Source organism: Pelophylax lessonae, assembly GCF_965119305.1.
Source record: "Pelophylax lessonae genome assembly, chromosome: 4".
In the NCBI taxonomy this organism is placed as follows: Eukaryota; Metazoa; Chordata; class Amphibia; order Anura; family Ranidae; genus Pelophylax; species Pelophylax lessonae.
The window spans coordinates 576,837,194-576,856,213 of NC_138771.1; the positions used below are offsets into that span (position 1 = coordinate 576,837,194).

Here is a 19,020-nt window from a genome sequence, read left to right on the forward strand (position 1 = left end):
CATTTTCTTCTTCACTAATGTGCGGGGATGATGCTGCACTGATAGGGACACCGATAAGGCAGCATTATTCGGGACTGATGAGGCTGCACTGATAATGCAGCATTGATGGGCACTGATAAGGCAGCATTGATGGGCACTAATAGGGACACTGATGAGGCTTCACTGATAAGGCAGAATTGATGGCCACTGATAAGGCAGCATTGATGGGCACCAATGAGGCTGCACTGATAAGGCAGCATTGGTGGGCACTAATGAGGCTGCACTGATAAGGCAGCATTGATGGGCACTAATAGGGGCACTGATGAAGCTGCCCTGATAAGGCAGCATTGATGGGCACTAATAGGTGGCCACACCGGCTGTCCAGGGGATAGGGGGCTCTCATGCTGGCCAAACCCGACTTGGAGCTCATGCAGGAGGGGGGATGAACCGGAGCGCCCAGGGGATCTCTGCGAGGCGGTGTCCAGCTCAAGGCTATTGCTGAGCCCCTTCAGAGATGCTGGTTCCTGCTCTAGGGAGTCTCCACTGACAGCTTGATCTAGACACGCACCCAGCGGGAGGGAGGAAAGAGCCGCACAGGGCACACTACTTGCCAGGGGCTCCACTCTGCCCCTGTCCTCTCCGCTACTCCCCAGACCCGCCTTTCCTACTACTTTACAGCCCCTCATCTGCTCTAACCTGCCCCTCTCCTCCTTTAACCCAACTTCACAGCGCTTCCCTTCCCCCTTCCTGGCATGAGAAAACAAAAAGTTCCTGCCGGCCACCCGGCAATGGTGTGCCCAGCTGCTCCCCCTATGCTAGCCACTGGGGCTGAAACTAGGCGCCAGTCTGCATTTTCTAGTCGCAATGGCGACCTGGCGCCTGGGGTTTGTCAATCCCTGTAGAAAAGCATTTTCAGCATTTTTCGGTAAATACTGCAAAATGGCATAGTGATTTGACAGCTTCAGGATCACATGAGATATTTAGGGAAAATGTGTCTGGAAACTTAAATAACGCATGCAAAATGCTTTAGTAACAGGATCTCCCTGACTCTAAACCTCTCTGCCTCCCAGACAGAGAACCCCAACATCCAAAACACATCCAAAACACTGCACTTTTCTGCCAGCTTACACCCCTTTGCCATTCAGTACTCCACCAATGTTTCCCCTGTCACTGTTCACCCCTTGAAGCCATTGCAAGAAAGTGCAGAGAGGAGTAGAGGCCAAGCATGGAGTTTCTGGGTTCGCTGCTCACTTCCCTGTAGAGGCCTGCACGGAGGCCAGTCAAGACACAAAGACAAAACCCTTCCAATGCAGAGGCCATTTTCTATGATACCAACATACACATTTATTATATATTTCCTTTAGGATACGGTAAGTGCTGTATTTGAAAAAAAAAACACAACTGTTTAATCACTCCTCCCTTCTAAACTATGAATATGTACAACAGGCTGAAAACTACGAGAGAAACAGATGCTCCATTTTACTTCCAGTATTCCTATTAGAATAAGTACAGGATATTCACTACTGGCATCATACTACCAACCATATTCTGATTATATCCTAAGGCTTTATGAGTATTTGGCCTCTTTAAAGTTGCCTTTTCTTTCTAGTTTAGATTGGAATAAGTAAACCATTGACTAGCTACTATAGAAAACATGCATCTATTTCTGTCCTGCTTTTTGTATATTTAGATCCAGAAATTGTACAAATACAATAATTAGAAGAAACTTTGAATCACACAGTGATGATCTATGGTCCTTACCTCCTTGATGATTTCTACCTTGACCCCAAGGTCCAAATCCTGTTAAAGTAGAAAAAAAAAGAAAATAATACATAAAAAGGAAATATTTTCAGTCAACTGATTAAACAAGTGTCTACGCGTAAAACATGACATTCTTCTATTTGTAACCCTTGTGCTATAAAGCTACCGTTGTCTAAAGATAATGGCACCATTTTCACAGACTGTGGAATCGAAACCCTCATTCTACGGCTATCAGTCTAAGGTGCCCCCCTTATTTAGATTTATGGCCAAGTAGAATGGCAATAACAAAATAAGGGGGACAGTTACAAATCATTTGGAGCAAGGGGTGTCCGACCTTTTGATTGTTTTGTGCCACACATAACATACACTAACAATAAGGATAGCTGATGAGCAGTAAAAAGTCGGACAGATCACAAGTAAACGGTCACTGATATAGATAATGTACCTGAGTAATAAAACTTTATTTTTTTGAAAAAATTCTTATTATAAAAGTAAAAGAGGGCAAAATAAAACAAGTGTGATATTTACCACTGTTTTTGATAAACTAACGCATCAACATCTGGTTGGATGGGTGTAGAAGCAGTTCTCAATGAAATCTCAAGGTGCTCATCAGATATTTTGGTTTTAATTTTGCCCTTCATGTGCTTCATCCTTGAAAATAGTTGCTGCCAAAAACTGATGACATGAATAAGGCGTGATTGTGACAAGTGGGGGGATTTTTCTTTGGGAAGATAAACTTATAAAAGTCCACTAAAGAGACACTGTCAATTTTTTTTTCTTTGGTCGCATGTGTTCGCTAAAAGTGTAAATAAATTAAAAAAAAAAAAAATTTTACATTATTGTTTTGAGACGCATTCAAAGCTGTCTTGGGCCACAGGTTGGATACCCCAGATTTAGAGGCATAGCTGAAAAATCTGTTAAAGCTACAGCACAAATAGACTGTAGCAAAAGCCAAGGTTCAGTAAACATTCCCTCTGTGTGCGCACATTACGGGTCACATCAGACAGGTGATTTTGTAGAAGCAATTTCTAACCCCTGCAAATTGCTAAGGCCAGTAATAGACAGCATTTTATAGCTAGTGGCAGAAGAAGAAAGTTTAGTATGGGTAAAACCTGTGCCATGTCATCAGGTTAGCGTTGGCTGCTACAAATCGCTCTCCTTCAGCAGTTTATAGCTAGATCATGAGATAGAGATTTTATACATATACATACATACATACATACACACACACACACACACACACAATGCCTTTGCGAAAGTATTCGGCCCCCTTGAACTTTTCAACCTTTTGCCACATTTCAGGCTTCAAACATCTATATTAATAAAACCCCAGTGTCTCTGCGTCCGCAGATTCAAGATTCCGTGTGTCCGTGGAAGTGCGCTACTGCACATGTGCACCACGGACAGCCAATGGGATTGGGAATGGGGGCGGGCACTGACCTTTTTAGGCTGAGGGAGCTCCTCGGTGTCGGGAGGCCGGGTATTGGGAGTCACCCCCGATGATGCTGCGGTGTGAGGGCCGTTGTACTGCCGGTGCTCACGGTGCTGCGGTGTGAGGGCCGATCGTTTCAGTAGCCACCGTCTGATCCGTATGTGCTGGGGAGGCGGAGTTCCGAACCGCTGCCTTAGATTTAAAAATGGCGCCACACGTCATTGAGTATACGCCGCCGCTCGGGAAAGCTCGGATACGTTTGGGTATTCCCGGAAATTACCGAGCAGCGGCGTATACGCAATGACGGGTGGCGCCATTTTTAAATCTAAGGCAACGGATCGGAACTCCGCCTCCCCAGCACATACGGATCAGACGGTGGCTACTGAAACGATCGGCAGTACAACGGCCCTCACACCGCAGCATCATCGGGGGTGACCCCCAATACCCGGCCTCCGACACCAAGGAGCTCCCCCAGCCTAAAAAGGTCAGTGCCCGCCCCCAGCACATAGGAATTCAGAACGGCCCTCACACCGCACCATTATCGGGGGTGACCCCCCAACACCCGGGAACCGGCCTCCAACACCGAGGAGCTCCCCCATCCTCCCCAGCACATATCAGGAACAGGTAAGTTAGACTCCTCCACTGCTGCACTGCCTGCCATTATGCGGGGGCTGCAGGCATACTACAAGAGATGCAGTGCATCAGGCATGGTACTCCTGTACCATGCCCGCAGCCCCCGCATTCCCCTGCACCATGCCCGCAGCCCCCGCATTCCCCTGCACCATGCCCGCAGCCCCCGCACCATGCCCGCAACCTCGCATTCCCCTGCACCATGCCCGCAGCCCCGCATTCCCCTGCACCATGCCCGCAGCCCCGCATTCTCCTGCACCATGCCCGCAGCCCCCGCATTCCCCTCTACCATGCCCGCAGCCCCGCATTCCCCTGTACCATGCCCGCAGCCCCGCATTCCCCTGTACCATGCCCACAGCCCCGCATTCCCCTGTACCATGCCCGCAGCCCCCGCATTCCCCAGTACCATGCGCGCAGCCCCGCATTCCCCAGTACCATGCGCGCAGCCCCCGCTCAGTCAGCCATATGTTCTAGCGCCCGTTAATTTAACGGGCTTAATGTCTAGTAAAGATATAAAACTAATTTTTGGTGAAGAATCAACAACAAGTGGGACACAATCATGAAGAGGAACGAAATTTATTGGATATTTCAAACTTTTTTAACAAATAAAAAAAACTGAAAAATTGGGCATGCAAATTAAGTTAATACTTTGTAGCGCCACCTTTTGCTGCGATTACAGCTTTAAGTCGCTTGGGGTATGTCTCTATCAGTTTTGCACATCGAGAGACTGAAATTTTTGCCCATTCCTCCTTGAAAAACAGCTCAAGCTCAGTGAGGTTGGATGGAGAGAGTTTGTGAACAGCAGTTTTCAGTTCTTTCCACAGATTCTCGATTGGATTCAGGTCTGGACTTTGACTTGGCCATTCTAACACCTGGATAGGTTTATTTGTGAACCATTCCATTGTAGATTTTATGTTTTGGATCATTGTCTTGTTGGAAGACAAATCTCCGTCCCAGTCTCAGGTCCTTTGCAGACTCCATCAGGTTTTCTTCTAGAATGGTCCTGTATTTGGCTCCATCCATCTTCCCATCAATTTTAACCATCTTCCCTGTCCCTGCTGAAGAAAAGCAGGCCCAAACCATGATGCTGCCACCACCTTGTTTGACAGTGGGGATGGTGTGTTCAGGGTGATGAGCTGTGTTGCTTTTACGCCAAACATAACTTTTTGCATTATTGCCAAAAAGTTTGATTTTGGTTTCATCTGACCAGAGCACCTTCTTCCACATGTTTGATGTGTCTCCCAGGTGGCTTGTGGCAAACTTTAAACGACACTTTTTATGGATATCTTTAAGAAATGGCTTTCTTCTTGCCACTCTTCCATAAAGGCCAGATTTGTGCAGTATACGACTGATTGTTGTCCTATGGACAGAGTCTCCCACCTCAGCTGTAGATCTCTGCAGTTCATCCAGAGTGATCATGGGCCTCTTGGCTGCATCTCTGATCAGTCTTATCCTTGTATGAGCTGAAAGTTTAGAGGGACGGCCAGGTCTTCGTAGATTTGCAGTGGTCTGATACTCCTTCCATTTCAATATTATCGCTTGCACAGTGCTCTTTGGGATGTTTAAAGCTTGGGAAATCTTTTTGTATCCAAATCCGGCTTTAAACTTCTCCACAACAGTATCTCGGACCTGCCTAGTGGGTTCCTTGTTCTTCATGATGCTCTCTGCGCTTTAAACGGATCTCTGAGACTATCACAGTGCAGGTGCATTTATACGGAGACTTGATTACACACAGGTGGATTCTATTTATCATCATTAGTCATTTAGGTCAACATTGGATCATTCAGAGATCCTCACTGAACTTCTGGAGAGAGTTTGCTGCACTGAAAGTAAAGGGGCTGAATAATTTTGCACACCCAATTTTTCAGTTTTTTATTTGTTAAAGTTTGAAATATCCAATAAATTTCATTCCACTTCATAAATGTGTCCCACTTGTTGATTCTTCACAAAAAATTACAGTTTATATCTTTATGTTTTGAAGCCTGAAATGTGGCAAAAGGTTGCAAAGTTCAAGGGGGCCGAAAACTTTCGAAGGCACTGTATAAATAACAGTGCCATGTAATATGACAAATGGTCTCATATTACTGTATATAGCCTAGTGTATATCTAAAAAAATAAATAAATAACTAAAAGTGCTTAAATTTAAATGTAAACTGTTTTGTCAAAAGTATTGGGACACCTTTACATGCACATGAACTTTAATGGCATCCCAGTCTTAAGCTGGACACACACTATTCAACTTTTGTTGTTTGATATCCTTTAGATTTACCTTCAACTATGTAGTGCAAGGGCTTTCATGATTGCATACAAAATTGAAAGTGTTTAGGTCTGACCTCATATTATATGGTTTTGGTTAGGGATGCACCGAAATTTCGGCCACCGAAATTATCGGCCGAAAATGAGCCTATCCCATTTCGGCCGATAATGGGTTAACAATGCCGAACTTAATAGCAGTCGTGAGAAAGGAGGAGGGCGCAGCGCAGGTTTAAAAAGTCCCGCCTCTGGCCAGCCGCCCGCCTCTCAATGATGTCCCTACTACTATGATCTGTGTATGAATGAAGTGACACACCGGGCAGGAGGGCGGGTGAGCGGCCGCTAATAGCTGTAACTATGTGAGCCTCACTTCACTTCCCTGTCAGCGGCACGATGAGCATGAATGAACTGACACACCGGGCGGGAGGGCGAGGCGAGCGGCCGCTAATAGCTATAACTATGTGAGCTTCACTTCCCTGTCATGCATGTATCTCCTCTGACAGGGAAGTGAAGCGCTCACATAGTTACAGCTACCGTATTAGCGGCCGCTCGCCCGCCCGCCCGCCCGGTGTGTCACTTCATTCATACACAGATTGTAGGAGTAGTGACATCACCGGGAGGCAGGCGGCCGGCCAGAGGTGCGTCTTTTGAATGAAGGACACCGGAGGAGCACTCAGCAGTGACAGTAAGGAGATTGAATCGTTGGGATGGGGAGGGACGCTGAGGCAGAGGGGGAGAGGGTGTACTGCAGAGGGGGACGCTGAGGCGGGGGGGGGGGGGGGGGTTAGCTGAGGCAGCTTACCAATGGTATTAATATTATGCAGCATGAGGGGGTTAATGTATTGTCACTGTTGGTCACTGATGCATTAGTGACCGACAAGTGGCAGTTAATTAACCCCTTTGTACTGCATTAGTGCAACCAGTATCAGTGTTAATTAACACTGGTTGCACTGATACTGGTTGCACTAATGCAGCACAAAGGGGTTAATTAACTGCCACTTGTCGGTCACTAATGCATCAGTGACCAGCAGTGACAATACATTAACCCCCTCATGCTGCATAATAGAAATACCATTGGTAATTAAATTAACCTCTTGCCAACCCATCACAGTACATATACTGTGACAGGGTGGCAGCGACAGGTGTACGTCGCTGCCTGTTTTTGGTGTATGCCCCTCTTCTATCTATTTTAAAATTATTTGGGGGGAAAAAGTCATTTTCGGTTTTCAGCCAAGGGCATCCTGCATTTTCGGTTTCGGCCCAAAATTTTCATTTTGGTGCATCCCTAGTTTTGGTAAATCTAAAAGGAAAAAAATCTAAAGAAAATTGTATGTGTATCCAGCTTTAGTCCGTAGGGTTCAATATTGAGTTGGACCACCCTTTGCATCTATAATAGCTTCAACTCTACTGGGAAGGCTGTCCACAAGGTTTAGGTATGTTTTCTTCCGAAAGCGCATTTGTGAGGTCAGGCCCTGGATGTTGGACAAGAAGGCCCGGCTCACAGTCTGCCATCTAATTCATCCCAAAGGTGTTCTATCAGATTGAGGTCAGGACTCTGTGCAGTTCAGTCCAGGTCCTGTGCCCCAAACTCGCTCACCCATGTCTTAATGGACTTTGCTTTGTGCACTGGTCTAAATCATTTGGTAGAGGGGAGATTATGGTGTGGGGTTGCTTTTCAGAGGTTGGGCTTGGCCCCTTAGTTCATGTAAAGGGAACTCTTAAGGCGTCAGCATACCAAGACATTTTGGACAACTTCATGCTCTAAACTTTGTGGGAACAGTTTTTGGGGATGGGCCCTTCCTGTTCCAATATGACTGCGCACCAGTGCACAAAGCAAGGTCCATAAAGACATGGATGGTTTGGGGTAAAGGAACTCGACTGACCTGCATAGAGTCCTGACCTACACCTATTAGAACACCTTTGGTAAGAATTAGAGCTGAGACTGCGAGCCAGGCTTTCTTGTCCAACATCAGTGCCTGACCTCATAGATGCACTTCTGGAAGAATGGTTAAACATTCCTATAGACACACTCCTAAACATTGTGGACAGCCTTTCCAGAAGAGATGAAGCTGTTATAGGTGCAAAGGGTGGACCAACTCAATATTGAACCCTATGGACCAAGACTGGGATGCCATTAAAGTTCATGTGTGTGTAAAGGCAGGTGTCACAATACTTTTGACAATATAGTGTATATACACAATCCAATGTTTACGGAGTTCATCCTTGTGTATATTCAAATAAAATATCAATTCATATATATATATATTATATATACACATACAATCAAAAAATTATATATATCGAAAAACAATTAAATACTTTCATCAGATATCATGAAAGTGAATGCAAAGTGGTGGTCACTGGCGAACTTGGCACCAACATGAAACCATGCACAAGCTTAATCGGCCCTTAAACTGAAATGGCCCTATAGATTAGCAAGAATTGTGTAATGTATTATGGGATTGAAAGGGTGAATTTGTTAGCTTGAACATTCTTTTTCTCCCTTTTAATGATTAAGTGGGGCATAAAACTAGGTCCCTGCAAGACTTTGCCCTGAATAAAGCTTCCCTCCTAAAATACAAAACCTCCCTCTGTGCTGTCAAACTGACCTATTTTATCATTCTCTATAAAACCTTCTCATTTAGTCCTTGTCTTCTACTTTGTGCCCTACTGCCTCTGTCCACTAACTCATTCACTACCCACTATTGCCAGTCATTTCAAAAACAAGATAGACAATTTGTGATGAGATTGATACTATCCAGCTATCTCTGCAAGTTAACATACATCTCTACCACATCTACTGACTGCGTTGCTAAACACTCCTCTGATGCCCACCTCCCCACCTACCCCCTGGACCTAATTCCATTTTAATTACTTCAGTAACCCTTGTTCTATTTTACATTCTCTTAATCCCATTTACAATCAGTCCCCCTTTACTGGCAACTTCCCCGACCCTGTAAAAGATGCACTGGGTCACGACTTGCTGGGGCAACCTGTGAAGTCGCGGTGCACAGCGTCCACCGCGACCTCGGCGCGACATGCACGGACTTCATATAATTGAAGTCAATGCAAGTCGCCTCCAGGTCGCCCCAAAGTAGTACAGGACCCTTTTTCTAAGTCGGAGCGACTTGTGTCGCTCCTATTAGAACGGGTCCTGTGCTAATCAATGGCAGGCGACCGACCGGGACTTGTCAGACGACCAAGTTGCCTGACAAGTCGCGCTAGTGTGAATGGACCGTTAAAGCGTTTGTTACCCTAAAAAAAAAAAAAAAAAAAAAAAAAAAAAAAAAAGCATGAATGTTTGTGCTGTGTCATTTAGCCTCTTCTATCACCTGCAATACCTGGCTGATCCTGTCTGGTTCTGCCCTCCCCCCTGTAAACTGACCACAGTGCCCTGACACTGTGGTCAGTTTACGTGCCTCCATTATACGCAGCCCTGCTCTCTTTTCTATGTCCTCCTCCCCTCTCCCCGCCTGTACGCTCTGTGTGTGAGCCCCCCTTTCTAGCACTGTTCTGAGCAGTGCAAACATTAGCTTCCAATCACTGCCAGCCCCTCAACTAGGATAACACATAGTATACACTGTATGCGGTTTTGTAAAATTCTTCAAAATACCCTAATCCTTCTCCATGATCAGCGATCACGTGATCGCCCATCGCTCTTTTCCTCCAATGTATGAACTACAGAGGGAGGTCACGAGATCGCTCGGCAGACATCATAGGGAGATCTCGGCCCCTCCCTCCGTAGTACATACATTGGAGAAAGAGATAGACGGGCGGTCATGTGACCGCTGATCGGGGAAAATCATTAAGGTATTTAGAAGAAGAATTTTACAAAACAGCATACAGTATATACTACATGTTATCCTAGTAGAGGGGCTGGCAGGGATTGGGAGAACTGCCTTAACCACTAATGGACCAGGCTTATTTCGGACACTGGTTGTTTACAAGTTAAAATCAGTATTTTTTGCTAGAAAATTACTTCGAACCCCCAATATTATATATATATTTTTTTTAGCAGAGAGACCCTAGAGAATAAAATGGAGATCGTTGCAATACTTTATGTCACACCGTATTTGCGCAGCGTTCTTACAAACGTATTTTTTGGGGGAAAAAATACACTTTTTTGCATTAAAAAAATAGGAAAGAAGCAGTAAAGTTAGCCCAATTTTTCCTATAACATATAGGATAATGTTTAAATAGATAAATAATGAGTATGAGTAAATAGATACCCAACATGTCATGCTTCAAAATTGCGCACGCTCGTGGAATGGCCACAAACATTGGTACTTAAAAATCTATATAGGCGATGCTTTAAAAATGCCCACTGGTTACCAGTTTGGAGTTACAGAGGAGGCTAGGGCTAGAATTTTTGCTCTCGCTCTAACAATTGAGGCGGTACATCACATGTGTGGTTTGAACAACGTTTACATAAGTGGGCGCGACTTGCATATGCATTTGCTGCTGCGCGCAAGCTCTGTTGGACGGGACGCTTTAAATTTTTTTTTTTTTACTTATTTTACCTTTTATTTTTACACTGTCCCTTTAAAAAAATGTTTTTAGATCACTTTTATTCCTACTACAAGGAATGTAAACATCCCTTGTAATAGAAATAAGCAGGACAGGTCTTCTTTATTGTGAGATCTGGGGTCAAAAAGACCTCAGATCTCACATCTACACTAAAAGGCAAAAATGGGCCCTTTAAGGCCGTTGGGAGGAAGCGATGTATGACGTCCCTCCTGTCCTCCAAGGTCATAGAGTCGAGTGGGGGGCCGGCTTGCCTTCACTCGACTTCCTGCCTAGGAGGGGAAAGGACCGGATTTTTTTCCCCGCTACCAATGGCTCCGTTAAGCGGGAGAAAACGATCGGGAAGGGGCACCTCTCCCGCCGCCCATAAAAGCATAAAAGTGATCCTGCGGTGAATCCGCCGCTGGGACCACTTTTATGTGAAAGTGGAGCGCCCCCCCCTGTAAAAAAATATTTGGATTATGGCACCTATCTCCTGCCATAATCCGTATTGAACATCAAAGAAGCGACGTAAAACTGCGGCAGGCGGTCCATAAGTGGTTAAAAACTTCTTTAAAAAGGTCTCGCTGGACCCCACCAGTCTGAACAATCCAAGATGCATCTTCTTTCTCCCATTTATCTCAAAACTCCTAGAATTCCTAGTCTACAGCTGTATAACCTGCTAACTCACTGATAACATTTTTGACGCCTTTGACGCCTTACAGTCAACCTTTCGCCCACAACACTCCACAGAAACTCACTAATGACCTTCTAGCTGCTAAAGCTAAAGGCCACCACTTAGTACTGTTAATCTTAGACCCATCTGCTGCCTTCGACACAGCTGACCACCCGCTCCTCCTCATAAAAATCCAATCCCTTGGCCTCCAAGACTCTGCTCTTTCCTGGTTCTCCTTTTACCTGTCTTGGAGTTCCTCAAGGATCAGTCCTCAGACTCCTTCTATTCTCCATCTAATCCTCCTCCCTTCATCAGCTGATAAACTTGCATGGCATTCAAAACCATTTCCATGCTGACGACAAATAAATTTCTCTACTCCTCAACTAACCACTTCAGTCTTCTTGCACAACACTAAACTACTATTGGTATGGCTGTTAAACCACTTCCTAACAGTATTAAATTTAATGTCACATTTCAATTTAGTTTTAGTCATAAGATTTTCACTAAAATGCCATTTTATTCGCCTGAATTGTTTTAGTGGTATTTTAGTCGACAAAAATCTCCAGTATCAACAAATATTGCTTTTTGACAAACAAAACTGCAATTTTAAAGTAGCAGTCCATGCAAAACCTGCTCTGTGCCACATTCTAAACCTAATATTTCTAACTCATCTAAAATCACTGTACTTACCTATTCTGCAGCCGATCTGGTCCGGTCACCAGCGACTGAAGTTCTGTGCAGGAGAAGACCAACAATGGCTGTGAAATGCCTGGGAAGTGGCATCACCCATAGACTTACTATGGGGCTTCTGTTGGCGAATGCCTCTCCTGCACCAACCTCCACGCTGCAGCCGCTGCAGACAGCTGATGCGGAGACCGGACCGGCTGCAGAAAAGGTAAGTATAGTGATTTTTGCTTCACAGGGTTAGATAGATTAGGTTTTGAATATGGCACAGAGCAGGTTTAGCATCAGTTAGGTTTTGCCTGAACTTCTCCTTTAAAGTATATTTAAAAAATAAATAAAACTGTAAACTCTATTGGCTGTCATGCCATTGCACATATTACCTGAGTATAAAAACTTTAACAGTTCTCCGTTAAAGAGGAACTACAATCTGCTCACATAATTTGTAATAGAAACCATATTTGCCATTCTGAAGCTTCCCTCCAACCACATTGCATATTATTTTAAATGTACTGTGATTCTGTACTTGCCAAATATGCTGCAGAAATCTCCCTCAACCAAGTCTGGCTGCAGCCATTTTAATTGTGGGCAGCTGAAGATGCTGACTGTTTACTTCCTGGATTTCCAGACACACACATATATACAGACAGGCACACTCACACCACTGCTTGCCTGCACATTTTCCTCTCTGGATAAATACATGGCTCTCTGCAGTCTCCTGTTATCTCCGCCCTCATCCAGCCCCCTCCAGCTCTGGGACTCTCCTTGGCTGTCCTACGACTCATCCCTCCCTACCTTGCTGGCAAACTCTCACGAGAGTGAGAGAGAGAGCTGTGCATCATGTCATTAGCCTAGGCTAATGATCAGGCGAGAAAGAGAAAGTGGGTTGTATAAGGTATTTACTGGCAAAAAAATAAATAAAAAATGTTTTACTATGTTCACACTAGCGCGACTTGTCAGCCTGACAAGTCGCGCTCCCTCGCAGTCCATTGACCGCTACAGGACCCGTTCTAATAGGAGCGACGCAAGTCGCTCCGACTTAGAAAAAGGGTCCTGCACTACTTCGGGGCGACCTCGGAGCGACTTGCATAGACTCCCATTATGTGAAGTCCCTGCAAGTCGCTCCGAAGTCGTGGTGCATGGTAATGCACAAGTCGCCCCCGAAGTAGTAAGGAGTCGTGTCGCCTTAGTGTGAACCGGCTCTAAAGAGCCGCTTTAATAACAAAAGCAAGTACCAAGCGACATCTTTATAAATAAAACCAAGTTTCGTTAAAGAATATTGCTTTTTGACCACTGTTAAATTTGACATCAAATTTCGATTTAGTTTTAGTCATAGTCTTTTGACTAAAATGCCATTTTAGATTTACATGCATTTTAGTCACCTGAATTGAAATTTAAATTTTCATTTCCTTTAGTTTTTGTCACGGAAAACATGCAGCTGATGAAAACTGACTAAGATATTTTTAATGTGGCTTTCTAGAACTCTATAAATCTTTTAAAAACTAAGCGAATAATATCCCCCCAATTTTTTTATCAAGATTAATAGCACAACTTTTCTTCTCACCCCTCATGCCAAGGTGCTAGATGTAATCCTGGACTCTAACCTTTCCATTCAACATTACATCCAATCAGCATCCAAATCTTGCCACTTTCACCTTTGTAATACCCACAAAATTCACCCCTTCTTAACCATTGACCCCCACAATGCTACTAATGCACTCTCTTATTGCCTTTCGCATCGACTACTGCAAATCCCTCCTCACTGACCTACCTCTACACAGGTTGGCACACCCCACTTCTGTCAAACATGAACCATACCGGCAGACTCATCCACCTTAGAAGCCATTCAGTGTGTCTTCCCACTCTGCCAATCCCTCCACTGGTTCCTGACCGCCCAACAAATAAAATTCAAAACAGTAACAATCGTAAAACAACTTACAATGCTACATCACCAACCTCATCTCAAAATATCACCCAAGCTGCCCTTCTCTCAGAACCTCCTGCACTTTAGGTCCCTTGTCACCTCTTCCCGTGCTTTCCTCCAGAGCATCTCCCATACTCTGGAACTCCCTACCTCAATCTATTTGGCTATCTCCTACTCTTTACACCTTTGGATGATCCCTGAAAACTCATACCTATCCCGCCTAAACCTAACAATTGCAATTTTATTTTCTTCATAAACTCCACATAGAGAATTCCTTTTGTAACACTTCCCCTTCTGTTGAGATTAGCCTCTTAAACTTTTGAACATGGACAAATCCTTGAAATAACTTTTTGGTCTCAGAGAACCCCTACTAATAATTACTGTATCTACAGCTCACAGTGCAGCAGCATGATGGTCCTTATGTTTGTGGTCATTGAGAATAATAATTCCTCCATCTTTCAGAAAGAAGATGACTGGTGTGTCAGTGGTTACTCATCTGGCTGGAAAAATTAGCTGATTGCCCAAGAAAACCCTGGCAACATCTATAGAAACCCTGGTTGAAAAAGGCTGCTTTAGATTGTAAGCTGTCACAAGCAAGGCTCTCTCCTAACCCTCTTGTCTTGAATTATATTATACTGGCACCATGTCTCTCTATTTTGCAAAGCGCTTTGCAAACTGTAGGCACTCTATAGACCCTGTATAATAGAAAAAAAGTGTATGATGAGATATTTAATAGAAATATGCTCCCCTGTTAGGCCTCTCCAATCTTTTTAGAGTAAAAAATACTAGCCTTCGGATGCAGGAGCTGCTATAAACTGCCCAAGCAGTTAGTGGCCTGGTTTTCAAACAATTGTGAGTTCTGGGATGTCCTCTCTGTGCCCTGTTGGCTGTAAAAGACGCCCGTCAACCTATACATTGGTGGGCGATGCGGAAATCAAACACACCCAAGGGGGCTACTGGGTGTTTAGGTGCCAGGCTGAAGAGGACACCCAGGTGCTTGCATTTCTACGATCGACCAGTCAGTGGTCTGGTTTCTGAAAAAACACAAGTGCTGAGACGTCCTCTTCAGCTTAGCGCCCTGTAGGCTGTAAATGATGCCCTTCGCCATATACCTAAACGGAAGAGGCAGAAATCAATTACAGCCTATGGGCCTACTGGGCGCCAGGAAGAGAAGACCGATGCAGCAGACCTATACACTGCCTGACCAGTCAGTGACCTGGTTTCTGAAAAAACACAAGTGCTGGGATGTCCCCATCAGCTTGGTGTCCCATGGGCTGTAATTGACACCCCTCACCCTATACTGTAACGGAAAAAGCAGAAATCAATTACAACCTATGTGGCTACTGGGGGTGTAGGTGCCAGTAGCACATCTCTCCCAGCAAGGAGTGTTGTCTCCAAGGGTTAGAGAGGCTGGATTCATCCTTTTTTCATGGATAGTGTAGGACCCACTGATAATGGGGTACTTTGACGTAGTGGTGGGCTTGAGCACGATATGGCCATATGGTGGGACCAAATCCCCATTTTTATTTATGGATTGTCTTCATATTTGATAGTCATTTCTTTTGCATGTGTGCGCTATTCTTTTTTAATATGCATGTCGCTTGGTTCATAGCTGCACCAGCTTTAGAAATACATGTTCAGGGTATGCTCCCCCAAATTTTTGCTTGTTTATTAAGAAATCCATTACAGCCTACGGGGCTACTAGGTGTGTAGGTGCCAGGATAAAGAGGACCGATGAATCAGCCCTATACACTGCCTGACCAGTCAGTGATCTGGTTTCCGAAGAAACACAAAGTGCTGAGACATCCTCTTCAGCTTGGCGCCTTGTAGCCCCATAGGCTGTAATTGACGCCCTTCGCCCTATACCTTACCAGAAAACCCAGAAATCATTTACGACGTATGGGGCTACTGGGCGTGCAGACGCCAGCCTAAAAAGGACACCCCAGTGCTTGCGTTTCTATGGAAACCGAATCACTGACCGGTCAGGCAACATACAGCAGCTGTTGCCTTGAAAGGTGAGTTTTTTTCACTCCACAATGAATAGAGAGGCCCAGCAGGAAGCAGATCTCTTATGCCCAATCATACACTTCTCCTATATACTGAGCCCTCTCGCCCTGCACCAGGGCTGGGGGCAGACTGCCCTGTTCAATAGAAGCTACAATTTCCTGCATTCCTTTCATGCCGCACTCCCACTCCATGCCCCCCGCCACTAATCACCCCCTGAACTCCCATCCTCACCTCTATTACCGCCATCCATGTCCACAGCACGGGGGAACAACTTCCAGAGCAACCACTGCGCCTGCGCACAGCACACCTCGAGCACACCGCGCCCATTGGTCGACTCGCCATCCGTTGCGGGCGTAAACTGAAAGCTCGATCGCTATTGGCTCCTGGGAGAGGATATGACGTACTAGAGCTGCGCGAAGCTCCTTCGGCCATGACTGGTGTGGTGTGGTGTGAAGGGAGGGAGGCAGACATGGCGCAGAGCCGTGTGGAGGAAGTTGTGTCATGACGTGTATTATCCTAGGTGCTCCAGAGTTGTAAGAACGCGGTCATATCGTGTGTAGTGTACTCAGAGAGCGGGGCGTGTGAGGGAGACTATAAACCTGTGTTCATGGAATTGTCCACGATGTCATGGGTGACCACTCTGGATGTTAGCTGTTTGGTTGTCATAGTGATCCAGATGTTTCACTATGTTAACCAAAATCATATTTGTGAAAGATGTTGGCACATTGTTAACATATGTTTAGCATGTATTTTGCTTGAGAATCCCTCCTATATTTTATAAAAAGTTTCCTGACCCCTTTATAGCAGCACACAGGTATGTTGTCATAGAAAGGCCAACGATTGTAAGCTTTTATAAGCAAGGCCCTTGGAATTCTCCTGTATTGTCTGCCCTCACGTAAAGTGCTGCACAAACTGTTGGCGCTATATTAATCCTGTATAACACAAGTGTCAAACACAAGGCCCGCGGGCCGAATGCGGCCCCCCAGGCCATTTCATGTGGCCCTCGCACCTCCTGCAGCTACGGCACCCCCTTGTCTCTGTAGTCAACAGCAGAGAGGACAGAACTCCTTTGCCAGATCCTGCACTCCTCTGTGCAACTGTAGAAAGGCTTCTCTTTGCCCCCCCAGGACATGGGGTGCTCTGGACATCTAATCCTACAGATATAACCGGCCCTTTGAGGGCACCCATAATGCTGATACGGCCCACAATGAAATGGGAGTTTGACACCCCTGCTGTATAATAATAATTTTCTGTTTTTTAGTCCTAGGAATATAATTGCTCCTCATTTTGTATGCTTTATCTATTGTAGTGAACATCTTTGCCATTATACTCACTTTTCTGCCAAGCACTTATGTTCTTAAAGCAGAGTTCAAACCAAAAGTGGAACTTCCGCTCATCTGCTTCTCCCCCCCCCCCCCCCCCACCCTCTGGTGCCACATTTGGCACCTTCTAGTAGGGAGGGGGGAATGGGTACCTGTTTTTGACAGATACCCTTCCCACCTCCAGGAGACAGCGATGTGGCGGCATTCCTCAGAAGTTCCTTCCCCTTTCTTCCTCCCCCCGCCAATGAGAATGCACAGCGTGCTTCGCGCATGCGCAGTAGGGAACTGGCTGCGAAGCCGAAAGGCTTCATTGCCGGTTTCCCTTAGAGTGAAGCACCAGGTACCTGATCCAAAAATCAGCTGGGGTGCTGACATCGTGGGCTCCCTGGACAGGTAAGTGTCTATATATTACAAGTCAACAGCTACAGTATTTGTAGCTGCTGACTTTTACTTTTTTTTTTTCCACAGCTGGAACACCGCTTTAGGAAACCAGTCCAGCCATGTGCTTGTGATGGATTATTATTATTATTTCAGGTACTTGTATAGCGCCGTCAATTTACGCAGCGTTTTACATATACTGTACATTCACATCAGTCCCTGCCCTCAAGGAGCTTACAATCTAAGGTCCCTAACTCACATACACAGTAGGGACAATTTTTTTTATACAGGATCCAATTAACCTACCAGCATGTCTTTGGAGTGTGGGAGGAAACCGGAGTACCTGGAGGAAACCTACACAGGCACAGGGAGAACATGCAAACTCCAGGCAGGTAGTGTCATGGTTGGGATTCGAACCAGTGGCACTCTTGCTGCTAGGTGAAAGTGCTAACCACTACACCACTGTGCCGCCCCTACACCACTGTGCCGGATTAGAAGCACAGAGAGAGAACAAACAGGCAAAAAGCAATTAACCCAACATACATACATTATATTACTAAAAGTATTGGGACGCCTGCCTTTACACGCACATAAACTTTAAGGGAATCCCAGTCATAGTCTGTAGGGTTTAATATTGAGTTGGCCCACCCTTTGCAGCTATAACAGCTTCAACTCTTCTGGGAAGGCTGTCCACAAGGCTTAGAAGTGTGTCTATGGGAATGTTTGACCATTATTCCAGAAGTGCATTTGTGAGGTCAGGGACTGGATGAGAAGGCCTGGCTCGCAGTCTCCACTCTAATTCATCACAAAGGTGTTTTATCGGGTTGAGGTCCGGACTCTGTGCAGGCCAGTCAAGTTCCTCCATCCCAAATTCGCCCAACCATGTCTTTATGGATCTTTGCTTTGTGCACTGGTGCGCAGTCATGTTGGAACAGGAAGGGGATTATCCTCAAACTGTTCCCCCAAAGTTGGGAGCATGAAATTGTCTTGTTATGCTGACACCTTAAGATTTCCCTTCACTGGAACTAAGGGGCCAAGCCCAACCCCAGAAAAACAGCCCCACAACATAATCCCCCCTCCACCAAATGATTTGAACCAATGAACAATGCAAGATCCATAAAAACATGGATGAGCGAGTTTGGGGTGGAGGAACTTGACTGGCCTGCACAGAGTCCCGACCTCAACCCGATAGAACACCTTTGGGATTAATTAGAGCAGTGGTCCTCAACCCTGGTCCTCAGGGCCCACTAACAGGCCAGGTTTGCAAGATAACTGAAATACATCCCAGGTGATATCATTTGCTGCTCAGTGATTGCAGTATTCTAGTCTGCATCTCCCCAAGGTAATACTTAAAATTTGGCCTGTTAGCGGGACCGGAGTTGAGGACCACTGAATTAGAGCACAGTTTGAGCACCAGGCCTTCTCTCCAACATCACTGCCTGACCTCACAAATGCGCTTCTGGAAGAACAGTCA

The 19,020-nt window shown here is 45.4% G+C and overlaps 1 protein-coding gene and 1 long non-coding RNA gene across 7 annotated transcripts in view; one reads left to right on the forward strand and one right to left on the reverse strand.

Moving 5' to 3' along the window:
* The window catches only part of WIZ (WIZ zinc finger), a 91,235-nt gene extending 75,069 nt beyond the window's left edge, over positions 1–16,166 (reverse strand). For 3 of the 6 annotated variants that reach the window (XM_082254288.1, XM_082254289.1, XM_082254285.1), the window contains exons 1-2: positions 16,078–16,166; positions 1,717–1,779 (exon numbers count right to left, since the gene is read on the reverse strand). In XM_082254288.1, coding sequence (XP_082110414.1) covers positions 1,717–1,779; positions 16,078–16,096 — 82 coding nt within the window. In that variant the 5' untranslated portion in view covers positions 16,097–16,166. The remainder of the gene's footprint in view (positions 1–1,716; positions 1,780–16,077) is intronic. The other 3 variants (XM_082254286.1, XM_082254287.1, XM_082254290.1) reach the window with 3 other exon arrangements.
* Positions 1–19,020, forward strand: part of LOC309553280 — a 179,297-nt gene that overhangs the window by 75,163 nt on the left and 85,114 nt on the right. The gene's annotated exons all lie outside the window — the stretch shown is intronic.